Genomic DNA, 15,970 nt, shown 5'->3' with positions numbered 1-15,970 from the left:
TTCTATGCTCAAATCACAAAGACATCAGGCACCAAGGAGTTAGCACTCCTCGGAGTAGCCCATAGCCAGTAACTGATATAAATTGGTTGATAATTACCCCAGCTTCCTTACTCTTGCCCATGGGGGTAACCTGCTCATTTGCATACTTTGTGTTGGTTACTTTCTCTTACTAGTTTCATTGTATTTTATTTTTAAAAACATTTTATTTATTTATTTATTTGAGACAGAGTCTGACTCTGTCACCAGGCTGGAGTGCAAGGGTGCGATCTCGGCTCACTGCAACCTCTGCCTCCAGGGTTCAAGCAATTCTCCTGCCTCAGCCTCCCGAGTAGCTGGGACTACAGGTGCCTGCCACCACGCCTGGCTAATTTTTGTATTTTCAGTAGAGACAGAGTTTCACTATGTTGGCCAGGATGGTCTCAATCTCTTGACCTCGTGATCTGCCCGCCTCGGCCTCCCAAAGTGCTGGGATTACAGGCATGAGCCACCACACCAGGCCTCTCTTACTAGTTTCAATTCCTTACTCTCTGATGTGTCTCCTGATATAGCTCCCAAAGAAACTACAGTCATGCAGTGCTTAATGATGAGGATACTGTTCTGAGAAATGTGTCTTTCAGCAATTTTGTTCTTGTGCAAACAATGCAGAGTATACTTTCACAAACCTAGATTGTACAGCCTACTAATATTCCTTAGGCTGTGGGGTATATGGTATAGCCTATTGCTCTTACAAACCTGTACGGCATGTTATTGTGTTGAATACTGTAGGCAATTGTAACACAATGGTAAATATTTGTTTATCTAAACATAGAAAAGGTAGAGAAAAAATTTGACGTTATAATCTTAGGAGATCACTGTTGTATATTTTTTTGAGATGAAATCTCACTGTGTCACTCAGGGTGGAGTGCAGTGGTACAATCATTGCTCACTGCAACCTCTGCCTCCCAGGTTCAAGTGATTCTCCTGCCTCAGTCTCCCGAGTAGCTGGGATTACAGGCACCTACCACCACACTTGGCTAATTTTTGTATTTTTAGTAGGGACAGGGTTTCGCCATGTTGGCTAGGCTGGTCTCGAACTCCTGATCTCAGGTGATCCACCCACCTCAGCCTCCCAAAGTGCTGGGATGATGGGCGTGAGCCACCATGCCTCGCCAGGGCACCATTTCTTAAATGTTAAAGACAATTCAATCATATGTAAACTAAAAGCTTCAAAATACATTTTGGAACATTTATTACAAAGTTACTAATAATTATTCATTATAATGTGATAGAAAACACATTTGAATATTCAGAACAATGATGCATGTTTTCATTCCATAAAATATTAAAATGATCTGTTTACTTTAAGAGTGTATTAATTTAGTCAACCCCTATGGAGAACCAGTTCTTTGTATAAATCACTTCTTCAAATCCATGAAACCTGTATGAGTCATTTTGCCAAATCCAGTAAGTTTTTCATCATATACCACACTTTATTAACACTAAAACTTGAAGACCTACATAGTAATCATATAAACACTCATTATTACTGCTAACTACTGCTTGCTTAGAACTCCCTAAATAGCCTATCACCATGGTCCTTGCTTGTTTAAAAATAAAGTTCCTTAACAATTTTTTTAAACAGAAATAACCCTTGGCTTCTAAAATTCCATAACAATATTAGATATATCATATGCATTATTTTAAAAATTTAATCAAGAAAAATAAACTCTTGAGTATCTAAAGAAGCTGTAAATTTTTACTTACATATTCAGGTTTTAGTTTTTTATCTCCTCCTCTCACAGCCACCTTTTCTAGTTTATCTATAATGGGCCCAATCATTTCCTCATCTTTAAGCTGAAGCTCTTCATGTATTATTTCTATATCTCGAATAGGATCTACACTTCCTTCAACATGAGTGATATCATCATCTTCAAAAGCACCTAAAATGAATTAAAGGGAAGCAATTCAATAAACAAATAATACAGAGGGTTCATTATGATTAGAGTGAAAGATTCCTAGAAGGTTAACAAATAAATATAATAAATAAATTACTCTGGCTTCTCAGCAAGTAGGACATAGCATTTTTTCCCCATTTAGTAATAGTGAGGCTACTGGCAATAAAACAGTAGTTCAAGAGTCTCAATATTTCAAAAATTGATTTAAATAAATAAAATTATGGTCTTTACAAAAACAAAATTATGTTCTAGAACTACTGGCATTTCCAAGTTTGGTACATTAAAAGATACTGAATTCCAGGCATGAAAGACTGAAGTTCTAAACTGCACTATTAGGGTTTCCAAGGGAAACCAGATTTAGGGAGGGGGGTGTCTGAAATCATCTGGCAGACCTCTTCCCTGCTTCAATCTACTTTATCACTGTGGTTCTGACGGTGATTAGATAATGAACCACTCAGACACACAATTTACACAGCAGCTAATTTCATCGGCCTGATTTGAGGGTATGGTTTTTAGGGGGCTATCAAAGAAGCAGATGAAGGTGCATTTGTCATATATGAGTGACAACCATTCACACTATCTGAACAAAATGATGCTGGCCCTTATTAGAAACACATGCTATTATCACATATTTAAAGTGCAGTTGAAGCCATAATTTCAAATTGCCAACTGGAAACATAAGGGTAAAACAACCAGATATTACTGAAGCATGTGTACTGACTTTATGCCCTTTTGAAGACATAATGTGGCAACATAATTCAACTGGGATTTACTCAAATTACCAGATAAAGAACAGTATCATAAAAAATGAACAAATACTAAGAAATATTACAAACAGAAAGCAATGATACATCCACCAAACAATATACACATTTATAAACAAATTAATTTCATTAAAATTACCAATTACATCATAGTCCCCAAATGAGATGTTTTCAAACATAAAGTATCAATTATTTTAGACAGAGGTATCAAAGAAATCATGAGAGAGTTTGATTGACTTTGGTTAAGAGAAACAGTGAACATAGCTCATTCTTAAATACCAAAAACCAAGATACTCTTGTTACAAGTTATAAATTGTTTTAAAATATAATTTCCCAGAATTAAAAATAATTAAGTTGTATCATAATGTGGATTATTCAGTAATAATAATAAAACATAAATATACTATTACAATTAAAGTATAGGTATGTAAAGTAGTATTTAAGTTTTTTGCATACAAATAGTATACTACTTAATGTCAAATTCATATGAGCAAAATTAGCAGAAATGAGGAGTTACATGATGTTTCACTAGTAAACAAAATTGACAGTGGTTTAGGTAAATTTTTTGAATCTTTGAAAATATGAAAGAAGTCTCCCTGAAAGCACAATAATATTTACTTCTTGTCAAGATTTGAGGCATCTTATGCAAATAGCACAATAAAATAGGAAAATTAAAATGGAAGCTTCCTGGCAGTTAAGCAACACAAATAACACCATAAGTTACAGAAGTGACTAAGCTTTCTGTGACACTCAGAATGAAAAATATCCTACATAGTTGTCTCTATGTAGGGTCCAATGACTAACCATAGTGATGTCCTCAACAACATCCCTACAGTAAATGCATTAGCAGGTTTTAAATGGCAATTCTTAATTACAATCCTCAATTTTAACCAAGTTGATAATAGAAACTTAGTAACTGCAATTCTTCTGAATGCAAAGAAAACAAAGCCCTCCGACGATCTAAACAAATCCAAAGAAAAAAAAAGAATAAAGAAGGAAGGGGAAGAAATCATGTGTCTATCTTGCAACCTTCAAATTATCTTTTAGGTTGGGTGTGGTGGCTCACACCTGTAATCTCAGCACTTTGGGTGGCCAAGGTGGGAGGATCACTTGAGCCCATGAGTCCAAGACCAGCCTGGGCAACAAGGCAAGATCCTGTCTCTACAAGAAAATTAAAAAAATATATAGTTGGGCATGGTGGTGTGCGCCTATACTCTTGGCTACTGGAGAGGCTAAGGTAGGAGGACTGCTTCAGGTCAGGAGTTAGAGGCTGTAATGAGCCATGATCATGCCACTACAGTCGAGCCTGGGCAACCGAGCAAGACCTTGCCAAGCAAAAACAACTCCCCCCAAAAAAACAAATTATTTTCTAGTTTGTACCTTACCTAGACTCTGCCAAGGACTAGCCTAGGAAATGAGTTATGACTGTATTATCACTAATCTATTCCCCCTACTATAAGAAAAAAAATTCAAACCACAGACCTTACATACTCTGGTGGCACTGTTGCTCCCTTGCCCCAAGGTTAATATTATTATATTCATTTGGATTGTGAGGTGGTAACATACCATAAGTAGAATTTAAATTTATTTCTGAAAAAAAACTGTCAAATATTAAGATAAAAATTAAGTAAAGGGAACACTAAGGCTATCCTGTCAAATGGAATAGCCTAGAATGGGCCTAGAACAGCCATAAAGTAAAAGCTTCCATAAAATTTGGTGGCCATTTGGGTAACTTCTCATTTCTTAGAGCTAAAAAATTGGAGATTCTTTTCCAAAGACATGCTTCTGGGTCAACCAACTTCATCATACACTTATGTCATAGCAATTTTTTTTTTTTTTTTTTTTTTTTTTGCATCTTGCCTTCTTTAGTACAAGATTTAGTGCTTAAGAATATAGTCTTTGAGGCCTGGTATGGTGGCTCATACCAGTAATCCTAACACTTTGGGAGGCTGAGGCAGGAAGATCGCTTGAGCTCAGGAGTTTGACACTAGCCTAGGCAACATAGTGAGACCTCGTCTCTAAATAAAAAAATTAGCCATGCATGGTGGTGCACACCTGTGGTCTCAGCTACTTGGGGACCTGAGGTGGGAGACTGCTTGAACCTGGGAGGTTGAGGCTGCAGTGAGCTGTGATCATGCTGGGCGACAGAGTAAGACCCTGTCAAAAAAAAAAAAAAAAAACTATATATATATATATAATTCTATGATCAACAAACCTATCTGAGTTCACGGACTCTGTATATCAGATAGATTTGCTGATCATAGAATCTTAGACAAATTACCTAACCTCTATAGACCTTATCTTTGCATCTTTAAAATGAGGATGCTTCTACCTCCCAGAGAATGGATATGATTAAATCAGGTAATATATGTCAAGTGTTTAGCAGAGAGTCCAACACACAAAATTCTTTCAGTAACTGGGGAATATACCTTTTTTTTTAAATGTAGGAATTACTAACTTAGAAGAAATCCTCAGCAATATACTCAAAAAATTAATTTTGAGTAATATAGTTTCATGCTATTCAATTCATCTTGGAAAGGATTAAAATAAACAGAGGTTCTAGGTTTTTTTTCCTAGAGCTGTGATCATGCTGGGTGACAGAGTAAGACCCTGTTTAAAAAAAAACAAAACAACTATATATATATATATATAGTTATATATATATAGTTATAGTTATATATATATATATAGTTATATATATAGTTATATATACATATATAGATAGATATATATATATGGGAAAGGCAGGGTGATAAGACTTATGATTTAAATAGTCCACTTTAGCTACTTTAAAAAGAAAAGATTTTAAGAGAGGAGGCAAGAGTGACTGCAGACAAAGGAGGTAGCTGTAGTGGTTCCAATGAGCAATAACCAGACGAGTGGTACGCAAATAAGACTGTGGAGAAGAAGAGAAGTGTTTGTACTAGGACTATATTTTAGAGATAGGCTAGATGTAGGATGTAAGGTCATGAATGAAGATATAAAATTGACAGTTATCAAATGTGTTTAAAGTAACAGATCTGAATGACATCACCTAGAGAGAACACTCCAACACTCAGATGTCTGAGAGAGGAGAAGAACTTGGCAAGAGACTGAGAAGGACTAAACTAAAGTCAGAGAAAAACTAGGAGTATGCTCTTATGAGAGTGAGGGAAAAAATATTTAAAGAAGGAAGGTGTATTCAACAGTCAGATACTATTTAGACACAAAGACAGATAAAATTTCTTATAACTCAAGAGTCCAAAAGAGCTAAAGTTTAGCTTTTCTAAATTCACTGAGTTTTGAAACATTTCCTCTTTCTATAAGTGGACTTATATATATAAAGTAAGACACCCTAAGATTTCTCACAGTCTGTGAAAGTGATCCTATCAGTCAAGAAGGTGGCCTACTTAGAAATCATAGCCACTTTCAAAGACTCACGTTCCAAATAAGATGGCATAAACACTGAAATAAAAAGTATACTTGACCAACTATAGGATGGTCAACCATCTGACACAGAATCACTGACACCACACATACCATCAAGAGCAGAAGAAAACTATGCTCATACAAGCATTAAAATCAAGTCACACATTTTCAAGTTGGGTGATTGAACAACAACAAAAAAGGCTGGGCTCGGTGGCTCACGCCTGTAATCCCAGCATTTTGGTAGGCCAAGGTGGGCAGATCACCTGAGGTCAGGAGTTTGAGAGCAGCCTGACCAACATGGAGAAACTCCATCTCTAATAAAAATACAAAACTAGCCAGGCATGGTGGTGCATGCCTGTAATCACCAGCTACTCAGGAGGCTGAGGCAGGAGAATTGCTTGAACACAGGAGGCAGAGGTTGTGGTGAGCTGAGATCATGCCACTGCACTCCAGCCTGAGCAACAAGAGCGAAACTCCGTCTCAAAAAAAAAAAAAAAAGAAAGAAAGAAAAGAGAAAAAAAAAATCAAGTCTACAAAAGGCTTCAGAATTCTCTCTTATGGCCTAAAGGATCATTTAAGAACCTATCTTTTGTATCTTTTGTTAAAAAAAAAAAAAAAAAAAAACCCGTACCTGAGGTTCAGTAATTTCTTCTGTATTATTTCTTTTTCTTTCAAACTCAAAATAAAATTTAGTAGTCTATTTGAAATAGCACATACACTATATGATCACATTTGTATAAAGTCGTTTCTCTCTCTTAATGATACTGACCAAATGCTAATGAGAATTTCTGGGAAGTGAGCTACTGAGTAATTTTTAAAAACTTCTTTATCAGTTTTGTCTCATTTAAACTTTTTATAATAAACATGCATTGTTTATACAAAAACAAGTCATTTTTTATTGTTTATTTATTTATTTTTGAGACAGAGTCTTGCTCTGTTGCTCAGGCTGGAGGGCAGTGGTGGGATCTCAGCTCACTGCAACCTCCACCTCCCAGGTTCAAGCAATTCTAGTGCCTCAGCCTCCTGAACAGCTGGGATTTCAGGTGCGTGCCACCATGTGTGGCTAACTTTTTTGTACTTTTAGTAGAGATGGGGTTTTGCCATGTTGGCCAGGCTGGTCTCGAATCCTGGCCTCAAGTGATCTGCCTGCCTGGCCTTTTTAAGTCACTTCTTAAAAAACACAATAGGCCAGGCATGGTGGCTCATGCCTGTAATCCTAGCACTTTGCGAGGCCGAGGGCAGATCACCTGAGGTCTGGAGTTCTGGACCAGCTTGGCCAACATGGTGAGACCCCATCTCTACTAAAAATACAAAAAATTAGCCAGGCGTGGTGGCATGCGCCTGTGGTCCCAGCTACTTGGGGGGCTGAGGCAGCAGAACTGCTTGAACCTGGGAAGTGGAGGCTTTAGTGAACCGAGATGGCGCCACTGCACTCCAGCCTGAGCGACAAGAGTGAGACTATGTCTCAAATACGCAAAACAAAACAAAACAAAACAAAAAACACAACAAACAAGTTTAATTTGCACAAGGAGAAATACTCACATAATGGGTAACTAAAATGTTAACTATGTAAACCCTCATTTAAAAAACTATTTGTTATAGAAAAAAAATTAACCATAATAGGCTTAAGCCAGATTCTATCACAAAGCTTTCTCACCCAGCAATCCTACAGTGTTTCCTTTCACAGCAAAGTACTCTTTTCAAACCTTCTTGACTTCTCTCACATTTCTAGTGCTTTCCAGTTCTCCCCTGCTACCTTCCCCACTTCACAGGGAAATGCATGTCATTTCTGGAGAGCCAACCCCCTTTTTGTTGTTATCTAACTAACCTTTCCTTCTCTCCAGCAGTAAAATGGACAACATCACTCCTTCTACTATTTCTGGTTAATCTCTCTCCCATCTCTGTGCTGGATATTAGCCCCTCCCAAGGAAGTTTGCTCCATAGACTGTTCCTTCTATTTCCTCAGACCTCAATCTATTACACCTCTCTCCTGTATTTGTATCTCCTCCACTTCCACTAATACTTGCTCATCAACATTTAAGCATGCTTAAGATTCTGCATTAAATCAATCATGTCATTCACCCTGGACATTAATTTTCCCTCTAGTTATTACTTTCATTCCTCCAGTTCAGAGCCAAGCTTCTTGAAGGAGCTGTCTACATCTGCTCTCTCCACTTTTTTCCCCTATTTACAACTCAACCCACTGTAGTCTGGCATATGCCACCACCAAGCTAACAAACTGATCTTAGAAAGGACATCAGTGATTTGCCTTAACGATTTAAAATCTAACAGCCATTCTTTAGGAATCTTGAATGACCACTCAGTAGCACCTAACTTTAGAGCACTGAAATAGTAGTCTCTTTCATTGCTTCTTTCTAACTGCATTCTCCTGATTTTCTTCTTCTATTTTCTCTGGTCATTTCTTTTCTTGTTATAACTTACCCATAAATGTTGATGTCTTTCTTAGCTCTCTTCTCTTATCCCTCTATTACACTCTCACTAACAGAATCTCCAACTCAGAACTCCCCTGAGTAGCTCCAGTATACTCTGAGGCAGTATCAAATGAAATGAACTAAAAAATATTTTTAGTTAGTTATATAAACTGTTTCTAACATAAAATGTATTCACTAAGTGAATAAATGCAAAATGTCAATGCTTACTCTAAAATTGTGACTTTTCTAATTTCTGTACCTCCCTTACTGAGGTCCATTCAAAACACATATTTACTTGGTGAGATACATTTGACTAATCCTATGGTACTGGACATTCTGCATGCTACTTATTTATTGGTATGATTTGGCAGAAATGATGAGTTGGCTCTTTTCAATGATTATAAATGAACTGAAGATTAATCAGTTTACTCATTCACTCAAGGCCTGTTCTTATTCCATAAAGATGTGAGTAAAAAGGATAAATCTATACTCTGTTTAGGATGCTGAATCTAACCTGAAGGACTTCAGAAACAAAAATATACTTTGGAAATTCAGGACTTCAGTGAACTGCTTTCCTACAGTACTACTTAAACTTGGGTTGTATTCAGTTTTTAGAAGTAAAGAATCCCTAGAGAGATATAGAAATACATGATGTATTGAAGAGTACAGGCTTCACAGCAATACTTATAAACCATCCGTCATAGAAAACCTGGGCTATAGTTTCAGCGCATTCCCCGAAAGTTCATGTGTTGGAAACTCAATGCAGCAGTGTTGAGAAGTGGAATCTCTGGGAGGTGACTGGGTCATGAGGGCTCTGCCCCCAGAATGGATTAAGCCATTCATGGGTTTTTGGGTTATCAAGGGAGTAGGCTATTTATCACCAGAGTGGGTTTGGTATAAAAAGTTTGCCCATTTCTTATGAGCTCCACCACCATATGGTGGCCTGTGCTGTGCTGCCTTGGGACTCTACAGAAAGTCCCCACCAGCAAGAAGGCCCTCACCAGCTGCAGCCTGCTGACCTTGTACTTTCCAGACTCCATGATTGTAAGAAATAAGTTTCTTTACTTTATAAATTACTCAGTCTCAGGTATTCAGTTACAGCAAGAGAAAACAGATAAGATACTTTGAGATTCCAAATAGCATGTCTAGAGTTTTCTTGGGAATAAGAGGGTATGTAATCAAAATAGACCTATTTGAATTATGCTTTTTCCATACTCTACCACTATACAATACAGAGGTAAAGAATTCCTTGGTATGTAAACTACTGCATAAACTGCCACCCTCTCAACACATATGCAAACCACAATATGCCTTGTTAAATATAAGTTTTCCAATTGGAGAAAGACTCCTTATATATCCAACAATGTGCTAAGTCTGTGAGAATTAAAAACAAAAATCAGAATAAGAGGATCTTGATCTCAGTAACTGGATAATCTGGTGAGGAAACAAATCTAACCTATTAAAAAGGGAGAGCAATATTCACTAACAGACTTTAAATATAAGCATAGTTAATAACAGGTAATCAGTAAGGCCTTTAAAAATAGGAAAAATTGAATAGGTTAAGAAGATGAAGAAAGGCATGACAAGCAACAGGAGAAAGCATCAGCTAAAAAATAAAATTTGAAATGAACAAAGCTTACTGGAGGGCTGATCACAGTGAGAAATTGTGCTGAAGAGTAGAAAATGATAAAAGGTGGGCATGGAGGATAGGGAGGTCCAAATATCAGGATAAGTCTGGAGCTCATCTACTAGTCAATAGGGAGCCAATAAGGAGTCTTACATTAATGAGTAATATAGAAAGCAGCAGTTTAGAAAGACTAACCAGAAGTAAAGAGCCAGCTAAAAGGGAATCACTGTTCTTCACATACGATCAGAAGAAAGGCATTAGAAATCTGATGGGACACATGAAAATAGGATGAACGTGCAAATTAACTCAAGAAAACGACATCAATCAGATAACCACTTTTCTAAAATGCAAACTTCAGAAAAAGAGAAATAAAATTATTACACAAATATATGGTAATATTAAATCACAGCACCAAAACAAACTACATGCTACATTATTTTACACTGCCTTCCAGTTTGTCCTATGTGTTAACAGTAAATGTTTTGAGTGTTTATATTCTAATCCAGAGTCCCGCCACAATCATTCAGAGGTTAGGGGCCAGATTCCTAAACCAATAGAAGATCAATTATTAAATACAATGTTAGAAATCAAGACAACAATATCCTGCTAAAAAAAAACCTTTATCTTTTCAAATTTCCAATCCATTCTTCAAAACCAAGTATTACCTTATGTCAGAACTCTGGTTCCCAACTTCCTTACAGTTCTCTAACTCATTAATATTTAAAGAGAAGGGAGAGAGCTAAACATGCATTGGCAATTCATTTAATATCTATAGTTTTATTAATAAACACTGGAAAATACAAACTCCTATTTATTTTCCATAAATGACATGACAAAAATTCTTTATTGCACTGGAGTGGAAGTGGTGATGTGAACAGGGGTTGGGCGGGGAAGAGGTATAAAAGCTAGTTATTGCACACTCTAAATGCTCTGATTTGAAAATACAGTTTAAGCCCTGGTTTACAGAAACACTGCAAAACTCTAGTCTTAATCTAGATAAAGCTCCTTACCATCTTGGCAACAAAAGCAATTTGAGCAAAACCATAATCTAATTTATAGCTTAACCTAAAGCTTATAATATGTATCTTTGCATTAAGTAAGGTGTGTAGTTTTAATCACTTTCCTTAAGTTAGAAAGTGGGACCCAGCGCAGTGGCTCATGCCTGTAATCCCAGCACTTTGAGAGGCCTAGGTGGGCAGATCACCTAAGGTGAGGAGTTCGAGACCAGCCTGGCCAACATAGTGAAACCTTGTCTTTACTAAAAATACAAAATTCGCTGGGCGTGGTGGTGCCTGTAGTCCCAGCTACTCAGGAGGCTGAGGCAGGAGAACTGTTTGAACCTGGGGAGGTGGAGGTTGCAGTGAGGGGAGATTGCGCCACTGCATTCCAGCCTGGGTGACAGAGTAAGACTTCGTCTCAAAAAGTATAAATAAAAAAGTTAAAAAGTGGGAGAAGAGCATCTCAATTTATTATATTCACTTCAAAAACCAATTTGCCTTTCTTAACAATATCAGGGAAGAAGGCAAATTTTGGCATACACAAAATAACTAATAGCACATTCTGCTGACAATATTCCACTCAAAAAGAGGTAGGTTTACATTTCTAGCCTTTAGAGTTTGAAACAAATGAAGAGAGTTGTATTAATCAGTGAATGTATTTTTAGATCGCTGGAGAAATAAAATATTTTGTAAATATATAAAAATGGAAATAATTGGTCTAGTATGCAAAGTGTTAATTACTTGATTCAAAAGCATAATGGAATAGTATAACTGGAGTTGGTGGGTTGTGCTGATTTACAATAAGAAATCAATCAAAAGTAATCTCTAAAGTCTTTAATATTTGCTTTCCAGGGAAAATATTAAAATAGATACAACAAAGGCCATAAAATAATCCAGTCTGTGCTACAGTCTAATTGTTTAATGCTGGAATAAAAAACAGAACTACAAGTAGCCAGAATAATTTGCTTTTGCTCTGCTTGTCTCGCCTCTCCTCTTCCTTCCTCCTCTCTCATTACAGGAAACAGCTCTAAAACTGAATCTAGACCAAGAGGAATAGAACTACCATCCCTTTGACATACTCAAAAATTGATTAAGTTTTCAAAAAGCTTAGTAAAAAGGCATATGTAGCTGACTTTGAGGGACTAGTCTAAAATTAAAGAAATTATAAATGATTCCTATAGGACTTTTACGCAAAGTAAACTTACATGGGAGCAACCAAGCAAGGTTGTAAGTAAATATAATTCCAAATCTTGAGACAAACAGATATTTAGCATAGGAGAGAATAATAAAGTGGGTCAATTCAGTTCTGAGATACCTTAAAAATTGTTATTTTCTTCTAATTTTTAGAGTTCTCTTAAATTAAAAATAATATACTTTTAAGCAGTGAAAAACAACATTGAATAGTAATTACGGATGAGATAAAGAGAAAAAAAGCAGGTAGAAAGACATGAAAAACGTTAAAATTGGAGCTTATATTTAGTATAGTAGCAATCAAAAAAACCTTCTGGTTGTGACTGACAAGAAGCAACACATTACAATATTATACAGTGTAATTCTTCTAAATATATAGAACACCAGAAAATTCTGCCTAACAGTTACTGGTATTATATTGTAGATAATTAGACATCCGCACTATTAAAGAATCCTTAAAGTCACTTAAAAGTTATGAATTATAACCCAGAGTCAACACCTGTACTTAATTATATTCAATTGCTCAAGGGTTTTAAATTTTTAGTTGCTGCAACATAGCAACTCTTTTCAAAGAAGTAGACAAAAAAGAAGTATCTTAATGAGAACTAGCATTCGGCTTTAAATAAGATTTTCACTTCTTATTCCTTATTATATAACAAATACTTTAAATGTGTAAAAGGCAAAATTAACCAATGTTATTTAGTTTTTGTTTTGAGATGGGGTCTTGCTCTGTTGCCAGGCTGGAGTGCAGTGGCACAATCACGACTCATTGCAGCCTTGACCTCCTGGCCTTAAGCTATCCTACTGCCTCAGCCTCCCGAGTAGGTGGAACTACAAGGGCCTGCCACTGAGTCTGGCTAATTTTTTTTGTTTGTTTTCAGTAGAAATGAGGTCTTGTTATCTTGCCCAAGCTGGTCTTGAACAGTTGGGTGGAAGTAATCCTCCCGCCTCAGCTGCCCAAAGTGCTGGGATTACACGTGAGTCACTGCGCTCAGCCAATCAATACTATTTTGAATTAATATTGAGATTCTGCCCTACTTCCAATATTGAGCTGACTGTTTCTGTTGTAATTACCCTTTGCAATAGCCGGCTCTCTATTTTCTTAACTTACAAAATATCACTCAGCCTTCTGCCTGTGGAAATAGCCCTGTATAAACTGACCTTGCCCTCACCCTTCCAACCTTACCATCACCACTCTCCAGAAACCCTCAGCTCAGGCCAAACTCTTGTGCTGACTCATGAAGGCCAGAAAGTTCCTCATGTTCAACTATCACTGTATTTTTTCCCACTGCCTTTTTTGGAACTCAAAGATAAATAAATATCCTTTCTTTCTATTACAAATTACATCCGTCCTTAAAATGTATAGTTCAGTTTCTCCTCATTTACAAGGCAATTTTAGAGGAATTCAGGTCTAAGAGATCTCTACCATACCTGAGTCATAGAGGAGTTGTAGAGACTTGTTTGGAATAAAGTACAGCAAAACTGGTGGTTACATATTTTACCTTAAATATGGCTTCTGAGAAAATCCCATTTTTACACCTTTCCAAGGAGTCATATTACAAGGAGGAAAAAAAAATGCAAACACAGAAATTAATAAAAACTAGAATTCTGTCTGTATTAGCAATACTGTAAGTTATGGATAAAGGGGACATGTGAACCATTCATTATTCAAGAAATAAACTAAACAGTAAATCAGAGCTTTAATTTTTGTAACGTTGGTGCCCACAAGACCCCATTTTCAATCAAACTAAATTACTCTCAATGCTTTCATTTCTCATCTTCCATGCTGTTACTCATCCCTCTGCTTGGAATATTCTTCCTCCTCACTTTGGCCTTTCAAAAAAATTTACATATCTTTCATGGCCTTAATGAAATGTCACTGAATGGTATCTCCATAGCAATATGCCTTCTCTAACCATACCCTCTATTTGAACTGCCACTATCCATTCTATTCATCTGACCACTATCCATTCTAACATCTAGTGTTAGAATATCTGATTCTATGTCTAGTTACCTAAGCTTGGGGATTATGTGTATCTTAAATGTCTTTCTACTTCCCACCAGTGCCCTGATCAGAGCTGATGCACAACAGGCCCAAAAAAGGGGTGAGCAAAAATACAAGTGAAGACATGACTGAAGGAGGAATCAATGAATGAATGAACGCCTCAAGGAGTTATTGGCACTTAGAATGAAAAATTGTTAGAGGGAAACTACAGATTCTAGATGAAGCTAAACATGCAGCACAACAGAAAAAGATCAATTTCACAGCACACAATAAGACATTTAGTGAGCATTTCAAAGAAACTAGTGCTAAGCATATCAATCACAAAAATTACTAGAGAAGCAAAGCATAAAACATGGCAAACTACAGACCGCAACAGAAGACACAAGAAATTTCTTATCTCTTCATCCCTGTATTGCTTAACTATTAGTGAAGGACAGACAATTATCTTCTGAAGACTTCTGGGGTGTTTGCATTGGATTACACATTTTAGTTAATACAAACAATTGTTTGAATGTATAAGTCAAATTAAGAAGTGGGAACACATACCTACATACTATAACTAAGACTAATGAATGTAGCAATAAAAAAGGAGAAAAGAGAGAGAGAAGGGATGGATCAGAATGAATCAGGATTAAGGAGGGAAGGCCGGCATACAGACGAGGCCTTTCAGGGACAGATATTTGCAAAGGGAAGCAGAGAGTAAAGAAGACATTCCAGCAGGATGGAAGTATAACAGAAGTGATTAAGGGCACATACTCTGGAATCAGAACATCTGGATTCAAATCTGGATTTCAGACTGACTGATTAGTTGTTGGATGAATTTCTCCATGTCTTAGTTTCCTCCGTAAAATGTACACAATAACAGTACCTACCTCCTAAGATCATTTTATAACCTTTATTCATAATATCAATGGATTTTGACTTCTATCTAATTTTTCTAAGACACAGACGGGAGAATATAGGAAGGTAAGAGGGATGACTCACCAAGAACACCTAGTGTTATAATAGGAAGAAGATGGTTTGACTAAATCCACATTACACAATAGAGATCACATCTTGGGTCCAAATGAAAAGTACTGTGATGGTAGATGCCCTGAAACCAGATAATATACCTCACAAAATACACCATTAAATGCATTAACACACAGTTCTAAAATGAGAGTAGAAACATGGAAGAAAGGATAAGACCTAGGGAGATGAAGGATAAGCAAGCAACCACGTCCTTTGGGAGCAGACTGTGTAAGGGAGGTCACTGCATCCCCAGTACTTTTCTGATGTAACCCACCCCAACTGGCCCAACAAAACGGGTACGATCTACCTGAGATCTTTCTAGAATTTCTACTGCAATCTTATAAAGTCCTAGTCAGTCTACAGGATCTAGTCCTCAAGAGTAAAGCTAGAGCTACCACCACCAGGTGGTGCCAAATCAAAGCCAGTATCAGAATGGATTTGGATGGGCCAGGACCTTGTGACATCCCTTATACCCCTGTGGTCAGCTGTGCAGGTTCATCCTGTCATTTAATTCACCTAGAAATAAAGTGATCGCATATTTTATGCAAATGAAACTTTTGGACCCACACAGCACGTTATGGTAGAGAAGGGGTGGTTATT

At 36.8% G+C, this 15,970-nt stretch overlaps 1 protein-coding gene across 3 annotated transcripts in view; it reads right to left on the bottom strand.

Annotated features, from left to right (window-relative positions):
- The window catches only part of OLA1 (Obg like ATPase 1), a 184,604-nt gene that overhangs the window by 72,146 nt on the left and 96,488 nt on the right, over positions 1 to 15,970 (bottom strand). For all 3 annotated transcript variants that reach the window (XM_010358467.2, XM_010358466.2, XM_030916648.1), the window contains one exon: positions 1,744 to 1,919. In XM_010358467.2, the coding sequence (XP_010356769.1) occupies positions 1,744 to 1,919 (176 nt within the window). The remainder of the gene's footprint in view (positions 1 to 1,743; positions 1,920 to 15,970) is intronic.

Source organism: Rhinopithecus roxellana, chromosome 14 (assembly GCF_007565055.1).
Source record: "Rhinopithecus roxellana isolate Shanxi Qingling chromosome 14, ASM756505v1, whole genome shotgun sequence".
NCBI lineage: Eukaryota > Metazoa > Chordata > Mammalia > Primates > Cercopithecidae > Rhinopithecus > Rhinopithecus roxellana.
The sequence above is the reverse complement of the archived record's forward strand: the minus strand, read 5'-3'. Positions and strand labels throughout refer to the sequence as shown.